Source organism: Schistocerca serialis, chromosome 8 (assembly GCF_023864345.2).
Source record: "Schistocerca serialis cubense isolate TAMUIC-IGC-003099 chromosome 8, iqSchSeri2.2, whole genome shotgun sequence".
Taxonomy (NCBI): domain Eukaryota; kingdom Metazoa; phylum Arthropoda; class Insecta; order Orthoptera; family Acrididae; genus Schistocerca; species Schistocerca serialis.
This window is the reverse complement of record NC_064645.1, coordinates 61755725-61773217: the sequence shown is the minus strand read 5'-3', so window position 1 is coordinate 61773217 and position 17493 is coordinate 61755725. Positions and strand designations below refer to the sequence as shown.

Below are 17493 nucleotides of genomic sequence, written 5' to 3'. Positions count from 1 at the left end.
CAGTATGGTGCTTGGCAGAGTGTGCCCTGTACCACCACTAGTCATTTCTTTTCCTGTTCCTCTCACAGATAGAATGAGCGAAAAACAACTGTCTATACGCCTCCATGTCAGCCCTAATTTCTCTTATCTTATCTTTGTGGTCCTTACACGAAATACATGTTGGCGGCAGTAGGATCGTTCTACAGTCAGCTTCAAATGCCAGTCTCTAAATTTTCTCAATAGTTTTCCTTGAACGTCACCCTCCCTCCACGGATTCCCATTCGAGCTTGTGAAGCATCTTCTTAATACTTGCATGTTGTTTGAACCTACTGGTAACAAATCTAGCAGCCTGCCTCTGGCGTGCTTCAATGTCTTCCTTTAACCTGACTTGGTGTGGACCCTAAGCACTCGAGCAGTACTCAAGAATAGGTTCACTGCTAATGCTGTATCTGAATATTATCGGTTTGATTTTCCTACTTATCCACATTAACTTACATTGGTCTACATTTAGAGTCAGTAGCCATTCATTACACCTACGAGAAATTTTGTCTAAGTCATCTTTTATCATCCTACAGTCCCTCATCTTTGACACTTTCCTGCACACGAAGCATATTGTGTGAGAGAAGGGCAAGTTGTATTTCACACAAATGATGCTTTCTAAAACTGTGCTGATATGTGCACGTAAGTTTTTCAGCTAACTTTGTCCGCCAGATCATTTATGCATATAAAAAATAACAGCTGTTCCATCTCACTTCCCTAGGCATTCCTGACGATACCCTTGTCTCTGATGAACACTCACACAAGGTTCTGTTACTTAAGAATTCTTTGAACCGCTCACATATTTGGGAATTTATCTGGTAGGCTCGTGCCTCGGTTAATATTCTGCAGTGTGGTAATATGCCAAATGCTTTTCAGAAATCTAGAAATACATAATCTGCGCCCATTGGCCTTCATCCAGAGTTTGAAGCATATCATGTGAGAAAATGGCAAGTTGTATTTTACACAAATGACGCATTCTAAAACTGTGCTGATTTGTGCACATAAGGTTTTCAGTCTCTATGAAATTTATTATATTCAAACTTAGAAAATGTTCTAGAATTCTACAGTAAAACCGATGTTAAGGATCTGGGCTTCAGAATATTTGTTATCCTGTCTGAAAGACTGACAATACGAATATCTAGCAGAGTGATCATACCCTGTATTGTAGTCGACATAATTGGCTTGAGAGATTCAGCAACTGTATAGATATTTAAGATAATTCTCATTTATTGTTCCATCTCAGTTGCACATTTTTTAATTAGATTACATATTTCGGTCACTCTGGATCATCTTCAGATGTAATACAAAGTAAAACTAAATATGTACCATCTAATATTTTAAGATAACTAGAAAAGAAAAGAACTGAATACAAACAGTACCACATATCAGAGGATTGTGTTTTGCAAACTGTGGTCAATGTTTTAAATAGGTATATTGTTATAACTTCAAGTTGAACAAATATATTTCAAGGACGACACAATACATGAAAGTCACAGATCAAGTAAACAGAGTAAGACATTTGTCACTTTAACAGTCAAATGATAACTGAGTCCGAGTCTAGCGGTCGCTGGCTGGCTGGCTGCTTAGGTGGCACTGCTGCTGCATAGCTGGCAGACAGCACCGCATATAGAGGACGCTCGTAACTGCCAGTCCGGTTGTTATAACAGGAGACAAGGGTGATGTGTCCGCGCCCATTGGAGAAGGAGGCGAGTAGAGTTGCTCCGACAGATGATGGTCATCTGGTTCCTGCATGGGCACGTCTCCTGATGGCGTCAGTTCTTGTGCTGGCACCGATATGATGGTGAGAGGACTGTGTTGTGAGTAATGACAGATTCCAGGATCCCGAGCGTCAGGTAGAGCCGAAGGTGGTGTAGTGGCATCTGGAACAGGTGTTGCCGGCACACGAGGCTGAAGCTGGCCAAGTGATGCACTACAACACCCGTATCCATCTGGATTTCATACAGGCGTCGGCCACGGTGTCGTAAGATGTGTCCAGGACTCCATTTTGGCCGCCTGCCATATACCCGTACCCATACAAGGTTGCCAGCGGTGAACCGGCCAAGCGAAGGCACCCGCGGCTGTGATGTGGAAGGCCGCAGAAGATGAAGTAGCGTGCGGGGCTGTCGGCCATGTAAGAGCTCAGCCGGGCTGTGGTCACCCATGGGGGTGAAACGGTAAGAAGCAGAAGAACTCAGGAGTTTCCTCATCTGAGCCTTAAATGTGTGGACCAGTCGTTCAGCCTCACCGTTTGACTGTGGATGGAACGGAGGGGCCGTGACATGCATGACGCCGTGACGGGCACCAAAATCCGCAAAATCGGAAGAGGCAAATTGCGCACCATTATCAGTAACAAGAGTAGAGGGAAGGCCTTCCACAGAGAAAATGCGAGCTAGAGCATTGGTGGTTGCCGCAGTGGTAGGTGACGTGCAATGGACAATGAAAGGAAAGTTAGAGCAGGCATCAATAACGAGAAGCCAATAAGTACCTAAAAAAGGTCCCGCAAAGTCAGCATAAATACGCTCCCAGGGCTTCTCAGGTGAAGGCCACGGTGACAAAGATGACTTCGGGGCGGCTGCCTGTGATGCACAAGGGCCGCAGGCAGTGACCATGTGCATGATTTCAGAGTTGATGCTGGGCCAGTACACATGACACCGCGCCAGAGATTTTGTGCGAGAGACACCCCAGTGCCCTTGGTGAAGGAGGCGCAAGACCGAAGCACACAAAGACGTAGGTACCACAATACGCGATGAAGCATTTTCGGTGGAAAGGAGGATAACACCATCTCTAGCCGTGAGGCGGTAACGCAAAGCGTAGTAGTTCCGCAATGGATCAGAAGTCTTAGCAGACGGACGATCTGGCCAACCCTTCTGAATACAGCGTAAAACCTGGGAGAGGGTTCGGTCAGAACCCACAGCAGCCGACAACCGGTCCCCAGTGATGGGGAACCCGTCCACAACCCGCTGCTCGGCAACATCCAGGTGCAAACACAAAAGTTCGTCCCTATCGAATGCCAGATCAGGACCCATGGGAAGGCAAGACAGTGCATCAGCATTCGCATGTTGAGCCGTCGGCCGCAAATGAATCTCATAATTGAAACAAGACAAGTAAAGAGCCCAACGCTGGAGGCGTTGTGCAGCCTTGTTGGGAAGTGACGTTGATGGATGAAACAAAGAAACAAGTGGTTTGTGATCCGTAATAAGATGGATCCATAGAGAAAAACACCAAACTTATGAAGAGCATAAATAATGGCCAAAGCTTCTTTTTCAATTTGAGAATACTTTCGTTGTGCATCCGTGAGCTTTTTGGAGGCATAAGCAATGGGTTCTTCAGAACCGTTAGAAAAACGGTGCGCAAGGACTGCACCAACCCCGTATTGAGAGGCGTCCATGGCAAGAACGAGATGTTGGCCAGGTCGATAAGTAGCCAGGCAAGGGAACTGTTTCAGCATAGTATTCAATTTCTGGAAAGCGGCATCGCATGATGCGGATCAGTGACAAGGCACGTTGTTATGCAACAGGCGATGCAACAGCTGAGCCACCGAAGCCGCAGATGGCAAAAACCTGTGATAGTATGCTATTTTCCCCAAGAAGGCCTGCAGTTCCTTAACAGATGTAGGGCGAGGAAGGGCATCGATCGCAGCAACAGTTTGCTAAAGTGGACAAATTCCATCCCAAGAGAGTTGAAACCCCAAGTATCTGATAGATGCCTGAAAAAATTTTGATTTCTGAAGATTACACTTAAGACCGGCAGTCTGTATGACATGAAAAAGTGTGCGGAGATTCTGAAGATGTTCTTCAGTGGTGGAGCCAGTGACAACAATGTTGTCCGTGTAATTTATACACCCAGGGACAGTGAGCAATAATTGTTCCAAGAATTGCTGAAAGAGAGCAGGGGCGCTGGCAACCCCGAATGGCAATCGTTGGTATTGATAGAGGCCGAAAGGCATGTTAAGGACCAGAAACTGCCGGTAAGCAGCGTCGAGAGGAAGTTGATGATAAGCTTCTGAAAGGTCAAGTTTAGATAAATACTGGCCTCCAGCAAGTTTAGTGAACAATTCTTCAGGTCGAGGCATAGGGTAAGTGTCAATAAGGCACTGAGCATTTACAGTGGCTTTCAAATCGCCACAGAGACGAATATCACCATTTGACTTAGCAACGACAACGACAGGAGAGGACCACTCACCAGAACTGACAGGAAGTAAGACCCCTGAAGCAGTGAGACAATCCAGCTCCTGTTTGACCTGATCACGAAGGGCCACAGGAATGGGCCGAGCCCGAAAAAACTTAGGCCGAGCAGTGGGTTTGAGAGTGATATGAGCTTCAAAGTCGTTTGCATGGCTTAACCCAGGAGAAAAAAGGGACAAAAATGTCGTCGACAAGGAATCCAATTGAGCATAAGGAATAGGATCAGAGACGATATTGACAGAGTCATCCTCGGAGAACCCAAAAACGCAAAAGGCATCGAGACCAAAAAGATTCTCCGCGTTACTATGGTGACCACAAATATGGGAACAGTGCAAACAACAGATTTGTAAGATACCTCAGCATCAAATTGTCCCAAGAGAGAAATCTGCTGTTTATTGTAAGTCCGTAATTGCCTAGTGACAAGTGACAGGATTGGAGAACCCAACTGAAGATACGTCTGAGAATTGATGATAGTGGCAGCAGAACCAGTATCCACCTGCATACGAACATCTCGACCAAGTATTTGGACAGTGAAGAATAACTTCCCTGAAAGGGAAGAAGTATAATTGACAGACAACACAGAATCAGAATCAGCACCTTGTTCATGAACATCAAGTATGCGGTCGGATTTGCAAACGGATGACACATGGCCCTTTTTTTTTGCAGTTGTGACACATGGCCCAACGTTGTGGACAATCCTCTCGTGAATGTTTTGTAAAACACCGCGGACATGAAGGAAGTTGCCATGGGTTTTGCTGCAGTTTCTTAGAGGTTTGTTTATGGTTAGGCCGAGGCTGAGCTTGGGAGCGTACTGCGGCCATGTCAGCCGGCGGGGACACGCCACATGCTTCGTCAACAGCTCACAGAGGTTGCATTTCTGCGACGTCACCCCATGCCTCTATTTGCCCTCCAGCGGCGCGAGAAATTTCAAAAGACTGAGCGATGGATAGGACTTCATCTAGAGTCAGATTTGCCAACTCAAGGGCACGTTGCCTAACTTCTTTGTTAGGCGCCGACCGGGTAATAGCATCCCGTACCATGGAATCGGCGTAGGATTCTTTGTGAACTTCAGTAACAAATTGACACTTTCTACTGAGGCCATGAAGTTCAGCAGCCCAAGCGTGATAGGACTGATTCGGTTGTTTTTGACAACAATAAAAGGCAACACGAGAGGCTACCAAATGCGTATGCTTTTGAAAATCGACGGACAGAAGTGAGCACATTTCAGCATAGGACAAAGATGTAGGATCTTTCAAAGGAGCCAATTGCGACAACAACCGATACATTTGAGGTGAAATCCATGAAAGGAACAGAGACTTACACGTTTGGTCATCCGCGACATGAAATGCCAAGAAGTGCTGTCGAAGACTAGTCTTCCACTGTCTCGTCGTAAGGAGGAAAAGGAGGTAGAGACAACGATGAGAGATGCCCCGCATTTGATGCCGCGATGAAATCACGAATAGCATTTGTGAGAAGCGTTTGCTGTTCTATGAGACCTTGCAATAGTTGCTCTAAAGTAGCCATGGAAACACGTGGGCCAACGATGAAAAAGAAAAATTCACTACCTCGTCGCCAATTGTTATAACTTCAAGTTGAACAAAATATCAAGGACGACGCAATACATGAAAGTCACAGATCAAGTAAACAGAGTAAGACATGTGTCACTTCAACAGTCAAATCATAATTGAGTCCGAGTCTATCGGCGCTTAGGTGGCGCTGCTGCTGCATGGCAGACAGCGCCGCATGTAGAGTATGCGAGTAACTGCGGGGCGGCACTTTGAAAGATCGGTGAGTCACAACATATATGTTGAAGGCAGGGGGGTGGGGAGGGCAAATAGAGTGCAGTTGGTCATGGGAGGGGAAATGGAGCAGAGAGGAGATGACGGGGAATTCGTAGGTTTAACAAGAGAGGTCATATCCATCTTTTGATTTGCAGCTCCTTGTATTGGCCGTGTTTGCAAATCTCCCCCCCCCCCCCCCCCCCCCCAAAAAAAAAAAAAAAAAAAAGAAGCAAGGGGCGGTGGAGTGGGGTGGGGAGACGATGAGGGATAGTGGCAGGCATGCTATGGGCTTAACAAGAGAGGGTCTCATACTAAAATCAATGATGTACATACTGCAAAACAATTCATAATATTTAAAGACACTTCATGGAGTTATAGGTCCTCTACATAATTCCACTTCCATAATTTTAGAATATTTTTCTTTCACTATTTATACATCCATTGTTCTAGGACAATAATTTTAATTTTTTAATCAAAAAATTATACAATTTTATCTTTATACTTTCAGAGTAAGAATTTATGACTTTACACTTTCAAAGTTTCACACTTTGAATGCCTGCAGGTACTAATTCAGTTTTCACTACTTTATTTCCACTTTTATAATCTACTATTTTATCCTCAGTTTACATTTTTACACATCCATTCTGGTATCTTAACAGGAGATTTTTTTACATTATTGATTTTTTGCAATTTTAGTATAAGACCCTCTCTTGTTAAGCCCATAGCATCCCTGCAACTAAACCCTGCCCCCCCCCCCCTCCCCCCCTACTTTGCCCGCCCTCAGTTCCCCCATGCTCTATTTTATAATTTCGCTATTTTACGCCCTTTACATTTTACATACCTATTGTTTTACAGTATTAGTCCTCCAATGAGAATTTTTACATAATTACACAGTCTATAATTTTAGCACATTCTTTCTTGTTAAACTCATGACTTCTCCACCATACTCTCCCTGCTTCCTTTCCACTAACCGTATCAGCCTCACTTCATCCCCCCCCCCCCCCCCCCCTCCACCTCCATCCAGCATATGCCTATTTAAAACATTGACTGTAGTTGCAAAACACAGTACTCTGATATGTGCTTCTGAGTAGACAAGATGGATTGCTGACACAACTATTTACGTAAATTCTATGTTTATGCACAATGCTTTTCTTTTCTACTTATCGTAAAATATTAGATGTACGTATTTAGTTTTAGATATGTAGACGATCAAGAATGATTGAAACATGTAATCTAATTATGAATGTGGAACAATGATGGAACAATACACAAGAATTACCTTAAACATCCAGTACTATCACAGTGAATGCAGAGGGGATCACTAGCTCAGGTAAAAAAGTGTCAACAAGGTAAAAGAAATACTTGAGAGAAAAAAATTAAAGATACAGAATACAATTCATTAAAACTATTGGGGCAGGCACCAACAACAACAGCTGCAGCTCGTGTTACTACAGTAACACAAGTAGTTCTCCCAACAACAACCTAAGAGACCTACTGCAACAGCAGATACAGCTGTGTCATACCACCACCACCATGACCACCAAAACCATCATATAATGACACAAAAGAGAACTGGTGTAAATATCTTTGCTGCCGGTATCAACATTTCACTGCATACAAGGTAAACTCAAACTATTTGACTCGTTGCAGGCATTTGCATCATTGGCAGATCCTGTTAACTTGCTATTTGAGGAATTATGTAATCTGTTATGGGTCTCACAAAAAAAAGTGTGCATGTGAAATGGTGGACGGGGTAAGAAGAAGAAGGAGGTCACACAACAGGCTGATTTGAGATTTCATCAATACCAAAAAATACCAGATATAACCCATACACCATGAGCTGCTCACCTCCATGGTCTTAGTCAAAACTATAATATTCGCTTTTGATAACCCAACATACACAAACACAAATCATATGTTGAATCACTCAAGTGTGCTGTAGTACTTTACTTCTAGCCAGATGAGTTAGCCCATTGTGAGACACTGATACTTCTGGGATCCACATTGAAAGATGTGTTACATATCATTAAATCATTTAAAGTCTCACAGCCTGCAAGCCAGCACATACTAGCATCAAAAGACGTGACCCTGGCCAAAACATAGCTTCAGAATTTATTAAACCTCTTCCAAATGTGTACCTGCCAAAAAGCCATCTAACCAGATGACCCACGACCTCTGCATGGCAGTCAGGCACACTGACAACTCAGCTACAGAGGTAAACTCTGCAGTGCAAAGATATATTACATCAATAATTTAACTGCCCACACAGTCCAGAAACTTGTGGATGACAAGGATTCTTGCTTTCTTTTATCAAAACAGCTGTTGTTGATCTCAGACACTGGGAATGTGTTTGGAATGTTTGAATGTTAATAAGAATAGACTGCCTTAACCGAAAAACATAGAGAGTTGCCTTGTTTGCTTTTAAATCCGATCATAATTATGTATGCCATTTCTATATTTTCAAGCCAATAATGCCACATAGAACACAATAACTAAGCTTGTTATCTACAAATGTTGGGGTTATCCTGATTTGTCGCTATCCTTGGGGAAGATATTAGAATATGGGAATCAACAGATCCTGTTACACAGGAGTCTTTTCAGTGGACATCAGATACAAGCACATCTCCTGATGACCAAATTTATTAATACTAGATCATCTAGATGTAAAAATATTTTTGAATTGGATGCCTTCATACATTCTGGTTCTTCATTATGGGTGCAATGAAATGATTTTCAGATTGTCCTCCTCTTCAATTAATGGGTATGACGTGTGTAAAATTTGGCCCCTCATTTGTCCTGGGGCTGGTCTGTGCAACAGAATACTGAGCTCAAATTAACTCTGAAACCATCAGCTGTTTCAACATTTTTTCTGCCTACAAACTGTATTGTTCACAATACAGGGGGCACACTCACAGTTAAGCTCAACTGGCTACAATAGCAATGCAATCTGAAACTAGTACTCTCTGACCAATGGATGACGCATCTAGCTGTCCCATCCCCTGCCTCCATAAAAAACCTTTCTGCATCTGAGGGAATTTTAATGCAATGATAAAGGCTTAACTGGCCATGGATGTCTATCTCATTCCAAGTTCTCAGAAGCTTTTATCCAAGCTATCTGGTAGTCAGGGTTTCTTGCAAAACAGACTTTGCATATTCATGTCTTCAAATTTTCTTGAAGGAAGAACCACAAAAGGCAGCTCTGGTGAACACCCAATTCAGTCCCTACAGATACAAAAGGTTACCCTTAGGAATTGCAAGCACCAGTGCTGCTACAAACAATATTTAAAGGAATGGATTCCCCAGTACCATTGTTTGTCAGCTACTTGGAAGGCATTGTTGTTATAGACGATAACCAAGGAAAGAATCTAAAGGAAGTTGGCCACTTTTTTCAAAAACTGCAAACAGCAAGGTTGTATTAAAACACATGAAAAGAGATATAAGCTCAATGCAATATATTGGAGTAACAATACCTTAAGAGCACGATACTGAACAAGCAGAGGCTCAAGCTGAGCATTCAAATAGCGCTCACGGCTTGCCACTTTGTCCAGCGTGTGTTCCACATCAGTATGCAGACGACTCAGCTGTGTCTGCGCACTTGTGAGAGCATCCTCCATTCCTGTACGATGTTTTCGCATCTGTTCCAATCGGGACCGCCAGTCACTTGCATCTGAAAGGAAATAACATATTGCCAGCATCTGACAGTCTTTTAGTGTCCACTTTTATGTTGACAATCAAATTCGGGATCAGTCACCAGATAGTAAGGATTTAGAGATAAAATGGTGCGTAAGTGAACGCAAAAGAGAGAATTATAAATTAGCATAAATATTGAGGTAATTGACACAAATTAAACAAAGAAAATTATACCAATGAATGAATAAGACTACATGATAATCAACGGGAATAGTAAAAGTGGAAATTTTGATAGGAACTGTGTGTAATGTAGAGGAAAAATGATCACATAGAAAAACATGATGGAAAAAAATGAGAAGGCAGAACCCAGTACAAAGGAAATACTGAAAGATTTGAAAACAGACTAGCAACTGCAATGAGAGATTAAGTTTTGGAAAAATAACTGGTAGTGCCACAGAAAAGAGACTTAAAAAGGTAGTTCGACATTATATTTCTAAGACAGTGTAATTTAAATCACAAATCAGCATGTATTTTAGAAAATATGAAAGAAGTTGTAGAATAGCCACAAAAATGTTTCAGTCAATCCTATGTAACAGTTATTGGAAATAATTGCTCATGATGTTGAACAGATGAGCATACCAGAATGGTGTGATAGAATACATCACCTCAGTTGCCTTAGCTTTGATTAATAAAGCTTGTGTATGTTTAGAACACTGTTATTTGCAAATCAGTTAACAATTTTTATGCGTTATACAAGATCTGTTAAAATATTCTGGAACACTTGCAATTTTGCGCCAATGGTTTGTTGGAGAAAATGCGGTCGGCATACCTGCACAAGCCTGTGTTTAATGTATAATTGCCAGAAGTTTCATTGTTATATGTCTGCTAGTTATTGTTCAATGCTGTACTGAGCAGAACGTTGTGTCACACTGCTTACAAATTTCAAGATTGCAAAGTTACAGGAGCAACGCATCTGCATTACATTTTGCGTGAAACTCAAGAAAACCTTTACAGATACACATCACGTGATGCAGGAAGTCTACGGTGATGAGTGCTTAAGCCGTACTCGGTTTTACGAATGGTTCACACTGCTTAAAAATGGCCGGACGGAAGTTAAGGGTGACCCTCGTTCAGGATGCCCTTCGATGTCTACTAATGACATTCATGTCAGGAAACTCAATGAAACTGTGTGTGCCAGTAAAAGACTGACTGTCCGAGAGATTGCAGAAGAACGTAACATTTCAGTTGGATCACATCACCAAATTCTGACACTAATCTTGGAATGCATCGTGTTGCTGGCAAGTTTGTCCCACAGCTGATAAGTCGAGGTCAGAAAGACATTTGCCTTGCTATCTGTGAACAGCTTTTGGGTCGCACAAATAAGAATTAGATGTTTCTTAAGAAAATCACAACTGGTGATGAAAGGTAGCTTATGATATTGAGGGCAAGGTTCAATATTCATAACGAGTCAGACAAAAAAACCTCATTTTGGGGCAGATTAGCTAATCATAAATTTGTACCACAGGGACAGATTGTTGATTATTTGTAGTACTGGGATGTGTTGCATTGCCTGTGAGAAAATGTGGGAATGAAACAGTTTGAAATGTGGCAAGACAATTCATGGCTCTTGCATCAAAATAACGCAACCAGACATGCATCCCTGTTGGTGCATGACTATTGCACAAGAAAACTAAATCACTGTGTTGCCTCATCCTCCATACTCTCCAGACCTGGCCCCTGTGGACTTCTTTTTATTACCGAAGTTGAAAACCCTGTTGAAAGGACAAAGATTTGCAAGAACAGACGAGATAAAAGAAAAATTCATAAACGGCACTTTGCGCAATCCAGGAAGAGGCACATCAAGACTGCTTCTGAAGTGGAAATAGCATTGGGAGTGGTGTATCAACTGTGGAGGAGATGCGGTATAAGTAAAAGGTAAGCATGGAAAAAATGTTGTGGACAAAATTGCGGAAATTTTTGAATAGACCTCATACCACAGGATATAATGCACTGAATTTGTGAATGTGATGCAAGTCTTTCCAATACAGTTAAATAGTATAATGAAAAATATTAAATCTTAATTTATTTCTTGCCAGCTTACCAGTTCACTCTGAGTTATGCAACAACATAACATACGAACCAGATAATTGTTTCTAACATCTTACCATTTATTTCAAATACTCAGTCTCCAGTTCTGTGGATCTGCTTTCTCCCATAGCCCCAACCTCCAATGCCTTTTACATTTGCACACCTTGATGTGATTTTATCATGTCATTCCATTAGTATGTCTACCGAAGACCACTTATGCCGTTACTGAAATACTGTGTGTGTATGTGTCATGATGCAACGCAGCTATTCATCCAAAAGACCTTTGTCTCCACATAATTTTCGCTTTTCGTTTTTCTCTTCTGAAAAATTTCAGCCACAGATATGAAATCTCAAGATTTATACCTCAATGACAAGCTTCAGAATCCTGTGTGAATTTATTCAGACACATAGTAAACTTGATTCATAGCTTACTGAGACATTATGAAACTGCATATTTCTTTGTGCTTCATACAGTTTGGTGTTGGTATGTCGTGATATTTTTTTATATTCATCTGTGGATCATCTCACAATGATATAGGGATTGCCATGGTAATACAACGAAAATTAACAGTTCAAAATGTAGATATACACAGAATACATAAGAATGCTCTATGAGGATATGAAATTTGGTTAGCCATGGTCTTTGTAAGGAACCATCATGGCATTTGCCTAACGTGATTTAGGAAAACAGCAGAAAACCTTAAATTAGAATGGCCGATAAATAGCTAACTTCATTCTTTCGAATATGAGGTCAGTATCTTAACAGCTGCATTGCCTCATTCAGTTTGTCCCTACTGTACAATGTTCTTTGATTTTCAATAATTTGCTTCAGATAATGTATAGTATAAAACATAGTTTTGCTCTCCATCATTGCACACACTGAGGACACCTGTGAATGATTTCTGGACCATGAAGATGGTATTATACCCCTTGCACTAACTCTGGTTTGTTTGGAAAACTGACTGCATGGCTGTACATACCCTCCCTGTCCTTTCCTCTGTCTACCGGCAAGACTGGATCAGCCCCTGTCAATGATGGATGGGATGTTGAACTCAGGAGAATGACAAGACATTTCTATCATGGGCTTTACATCCTGATGCATAACCTTCTTGTTAAAGCAGTTAACCATGATCATGTACTGAAATGTGAAGGATATTGTAGTCATCCCTTTTCATTATTAACCCCTAAGCTGAGTCCTGTAAGTAACCTTCAATTGTGTAATATGTGTTACTTACGGAGAATATTTCAGTTGCCTTTATGAAAAAATGCATTCCAATAACCCTTTCATTTCCTTGGGAAATTTATCCCAGAATTTTATTCCCTGACAGCAAATGCTGTTTGGAGTTTTTTGTTTGTTTTCCTTGGTAAATGCAAGTCCAAACTGCCTCTTGTTTCATGATTATGTGTAGAACAGATACTGAAATATTTAGTAATGTTTTCTCTGATATGCACTACAGATTGGTAGACATGTTCTCCTGGTGTAGTAAGAATGCCCATTTTTTAAAAATAGTTCTTTACAATGAGTCCAACTGCCACATATATATCATTCTAATAGCTGTTTTCTGCAGTTTAAAAACTGTGTTCCTGTTTTGTGCTTTTGATCCTCAGAAAAGAATCCTATAGTTAAGAACTCAGTGTACATAAGAATAGTAAGTCACCACATGACATGTGCTGTTACAAACTGTTGATAAAACCCTAAGAGCATAACACGCTGATGACATTCTTTTAGCCACTATCTTTGTATGTTCATTCAGTATTAACTGACAACAAAATTCATCCCTGAACATTTTGTATTTTTACACAATTTGTCGTATCATGCTACCAGTGAATGTGAATGTGATTGCTCCAAGTGCAGTGTCGCCGAGCATGTGTACTTAAATCAAGCACCAACTGTATCAGTGTGTGCTGGCTACTAGAGGCCACCTGTAGGAAGTATGCATGCAGCACAGTCTTCTCCGCGTCTTTACCGGTGATTCATTCCTATACATGCGCAGAGCAGTGCTGACTCACCCTTGCTATGTTCTTTTAGTTTGTACTGCTCACATCAGTTGTTCTGTGTATCACTCATAATGCATCATCTGTATGATTATTTTTGTCTTGCTACTAGTGGAGTCCAGAGAAGTTTATTTCTGTTACCGTTCAAAGGTTCACAAATAAAGGCATATTCATATTACCAGGTGTACCAGTATGAAATGAGCGTTAAGATACAATTGTGTCGATAGGGAACATTTGTTGTGAATGAGCCTTAATTTTGTTTTGTTTGGTTGGTATGACATCTGTCAAAGATATTTAGTATACATCAAATCATGGGACAAACAACATCATATGTTTTCATCGTGTTAACAATGTCGAATTTTGTACCAGAAAGTGATGATTTGCAGAAAGCACTAATTTTTCGTTTTCATTTGAAAAAAAGTGCTGCAGAGTCGCATCGAATGCTTGTCGAGGCATATGATGCTCATGCTCTATCAGAAGCAATATGCAAAAGATGATTTCAATGGTTCAGAAATAATGATTTTGATGTACGAAATGAAGAACGTGGAAGACCACCAAAAAAGTTCGAAGATGCCGAATTGCAAGCAATACTGGATGAAGATGATGCTTTGAGTCAGAGCAAATGGCAGCAATGCTAAATGTTGCACAACAAACAATTTCTGACCATTTGAAAGCTATGGGAAAGTTCCAAAAGTGTGGAAAAAGGGTGCCACATGAATTGAATGAAAGACAGATGGAAAACCGAAAAACCATTTGTCAAATTTTGATTCAAAGACATGAAATAAAATCAATTTTACATCGAACTGTTACTGGCGATGAAAAATGGATTTATTTTAAGAATCCTAAACGGGAAAAATCATGGGTTAATCCGGGACAACCATCAACATCGACTGCAAAACCAGATCGATTCGGCAAGAAGACAATTTTCTGTGTTTGGTGAGATCAGAAAGGTGTGGTGTATCATGAGCTTCTAAAACATGGTGAAACTGTGAATACTAATCGCTACAGACAACAAATGATCAATTTGAACTATGCATTGATCGAAAAAAGACCAGAATGCGCCAGAAGACATGGCAAAGTAATTTTTTTACACGACAATGCACCTGCACACAAAGCAAAACTGGTTCAGGATACAATCAAAACACTTGGCTGGGAGCTGCTACCCCACCCGCCGTATTCACCAGACTTGGTCCCTTACGACTACCATTTGTTTTCATCAATGGGACACACATTGGCAGAGGAACACTTCGATTCCTATGAAGAAGTTGAAAATTGGATGTCTGATTGGTTTGCTTCACAAGACGAACATTTCTATTGGCGTGGTGTCCACAAATTGGCAGAAAGGTGGTCAAAATGTATAGAAAGCAATGGACAGTACTTTGAATAAAATGTTTTTACTTTCCAATTCAAAATTAGTGTTTCATTTTCACAAAAAACGCTCATTTCATACCGGTACACCTGGTACTTGGGTCAGTTTTGTGTATTACTCAGTTACTGCATAATTGGTGGCAAGTTTGAAATGGTTTCCACATGTGCATTCTTTAAGTGTGGTTTCATCAGGGTTAGTCACTATGGACGTGATGCTACTGGCCCTGATTGAACAGCTTACTTCGTCAGTGACCCCTTTCTCAGCTTTCTTTAAGAGTCAGTGGGCCGTTCCACTGGTCTATCCACCCGCTTTTCCTCTATATGATGATTCAGCTGAGGATTGGGAAGCTTACGAAAAAAGACTCACAGATCATTTTTTGGCTTTCAGTACAAGGGACTCGAATTTGTGCAGTCTTATTCTTCTTGGGGATCCACCTTTGGTGTATCAATTACTGTGTAAACTTGCCCTTTAAAAGAACTGGCAGCAGAACCAGCAGCTCTTGATCACATGTGCAGTTGATTGTCCAAACACCACTGCAAACAAATGCATGTCATAGCAGTGCAAGTTGAATTCTAGCAATGCAGCAAGAAACCAAACCAATCATACAGGGCCTGGCCAGCTGAACTTTGTGGCCTTAGCCGTAAGTGTCAATTCGTTACTGATACCCATAAGACTCTATGGTGCATTATGCAATTATCTGTTTAGCTCCAGACAAGGAAGTGCACCAGAAGTTTTGCAAATAGCACAATCTTTTGAAGTTTCTTGGGAAGTGGGCAACCAAACTGAAGCATGGGGTGATGTGGCAGTAGTGTCACAAGACGTGCCCACTAGGACAACAGACAGCTTGCATGAGGAAGCAGCAGCGACAGCAGCAAATATGGAGGTCCAGTACCGGGCAGACCAACACCGGTCCAAGCAGTCGCAACTGCCACCTCGTCAGCATCATCATTCTCTGTTTCTGTGTTGTCCTTTCCGTTTTGTCTAGCACGAATGTTCGACGTGCCCTAAGCACTCAGCGACTTTACGGCTTGCCAGAAGAAAGGCCACATCACTTCCGTGTCTCGTTAAGCAAAGGTTTCCCAGTATATGGACATGAATGCGAACTGTGTGACTACAATGCTTGTGACTTCTCCCAATTTGTTTATTGAGTGAAGTGTTTTTTGCCAAGTGCTTTGGCTACAGGTGACACAGGTGCTGCAGTGGCGTTATTGAATTCTCAAACCTATGTGAGTTTAGGCTTGCTGTCATTAACACCAGTCACACGGAAGCTGGTCAGTAATAACAATCAGAACATTGTTCTTTTGGTAAAATTTGTGGCATATGCCTCTTACAAGTCAGTGGTTTGTTCCATTACATTTTTGATGGTTGCTGATGCCACTGTTGAGAACTTGTTCGGGACAGACGCATTTCGAGCATTTGTATTTTCTATCGCCGATGCAGCTCACCTTGTGACCGATCAGGTACCATATTCTCAACTGAAAACACTGTGTGAGGAGCTTTTAGACCTATTTTTGGAAGGTGTAGAGTGTGCCACAAATTTTTCTGCCCATATTTCTTTGAAGTACACCACTCTTCCTCATTTTTGTTGTTTGTGTCCTATTCCTATACCACTGAAAGATCAAGTGAAAGTAGATTCAGACAGACTTCAGTCTCTAGGGGTGGTGCAACTTGTTACGGCTAGTGAATGATCATTGCTGCTGGTTGTAGTTTGGAAGCTGTTGGGGAAACTTTGCCTCTGTGGCGACTTCAATACTACAATCAGTGCGCAGTTGATTGTGAATACATATCCTCTACCACGCCCGGAGGAACTGTTGGAAAAAATATCGGGTGGCCAGTACTTTTCTAAAACTGATTTGTCTGAAGCATATCTGCATGTTCCTGTGGACGAAGAGTCTCAGTGGGTTCTGGTTCTGAATACACCTTTTGGTCTCTATCAATATTTGCACCTTCCTTTTGGTGTGGCCAGTGCCCTGCTATTTTACAACAATTTCTAGCGTAACTGACTTTTCCTGTCTCAGATTGCATTAACTATCTGAATGATATTATTGTCAAGGGCTCCTCCACAGCCAATCACTAGAAAAATTTGCACTCTCTAGTTTCATGTTTTACAGTCTGCAGACTTGCAGTGTAACCTTGAGAAATCTCAGTTTTTTTTTCAACATTCTATCATTTATTTGGGGTTCAAGGTCTTTCTGGAACCCAGATTGTGAAAAAGCTTTTCAAATGTTGAAAAGCCCCTTCTTTAGCTGCGTTCTCTCCAGACCAGCACATCGTTTTGGTGACTGACAGCTCACAGCATCTCACAGCATGGCCTCGATGTGATCCTAGCACACCAAAATGCTGACAGCTCTGAATGATCTGTTGCTTTCACCTCTAAAACTCTCACTCTGGCACAGCAGCATTATTCTCAGGTGGAAGAAGAAGCTCT

The 17493-nt window shown here is 41.5% G+C and overlaps 1 protein-coding gene across 1 annotated transcript in view; it reads right to left on the bottom strand.

Annotated features, from left to right (window-relative positions):
* Positions 1-17493, bottom strand: part of LOC126416469 (intraflagellar transport protein 57 homolog) — a 191692-nt gene that overhangs the window by 12654 nt on the left and 161545 nt on the right. Inside the window, exon 7 of the mRNA XM_050084206.1 lies at positions 9454-9650. Within this exon, the coding sequence (XP_049940163.1) occupies positions 9454-9650 (197 nt within the window). The remainder of the gene's footprint in view (positions 1-9453; positions 9651-17493) is intronic.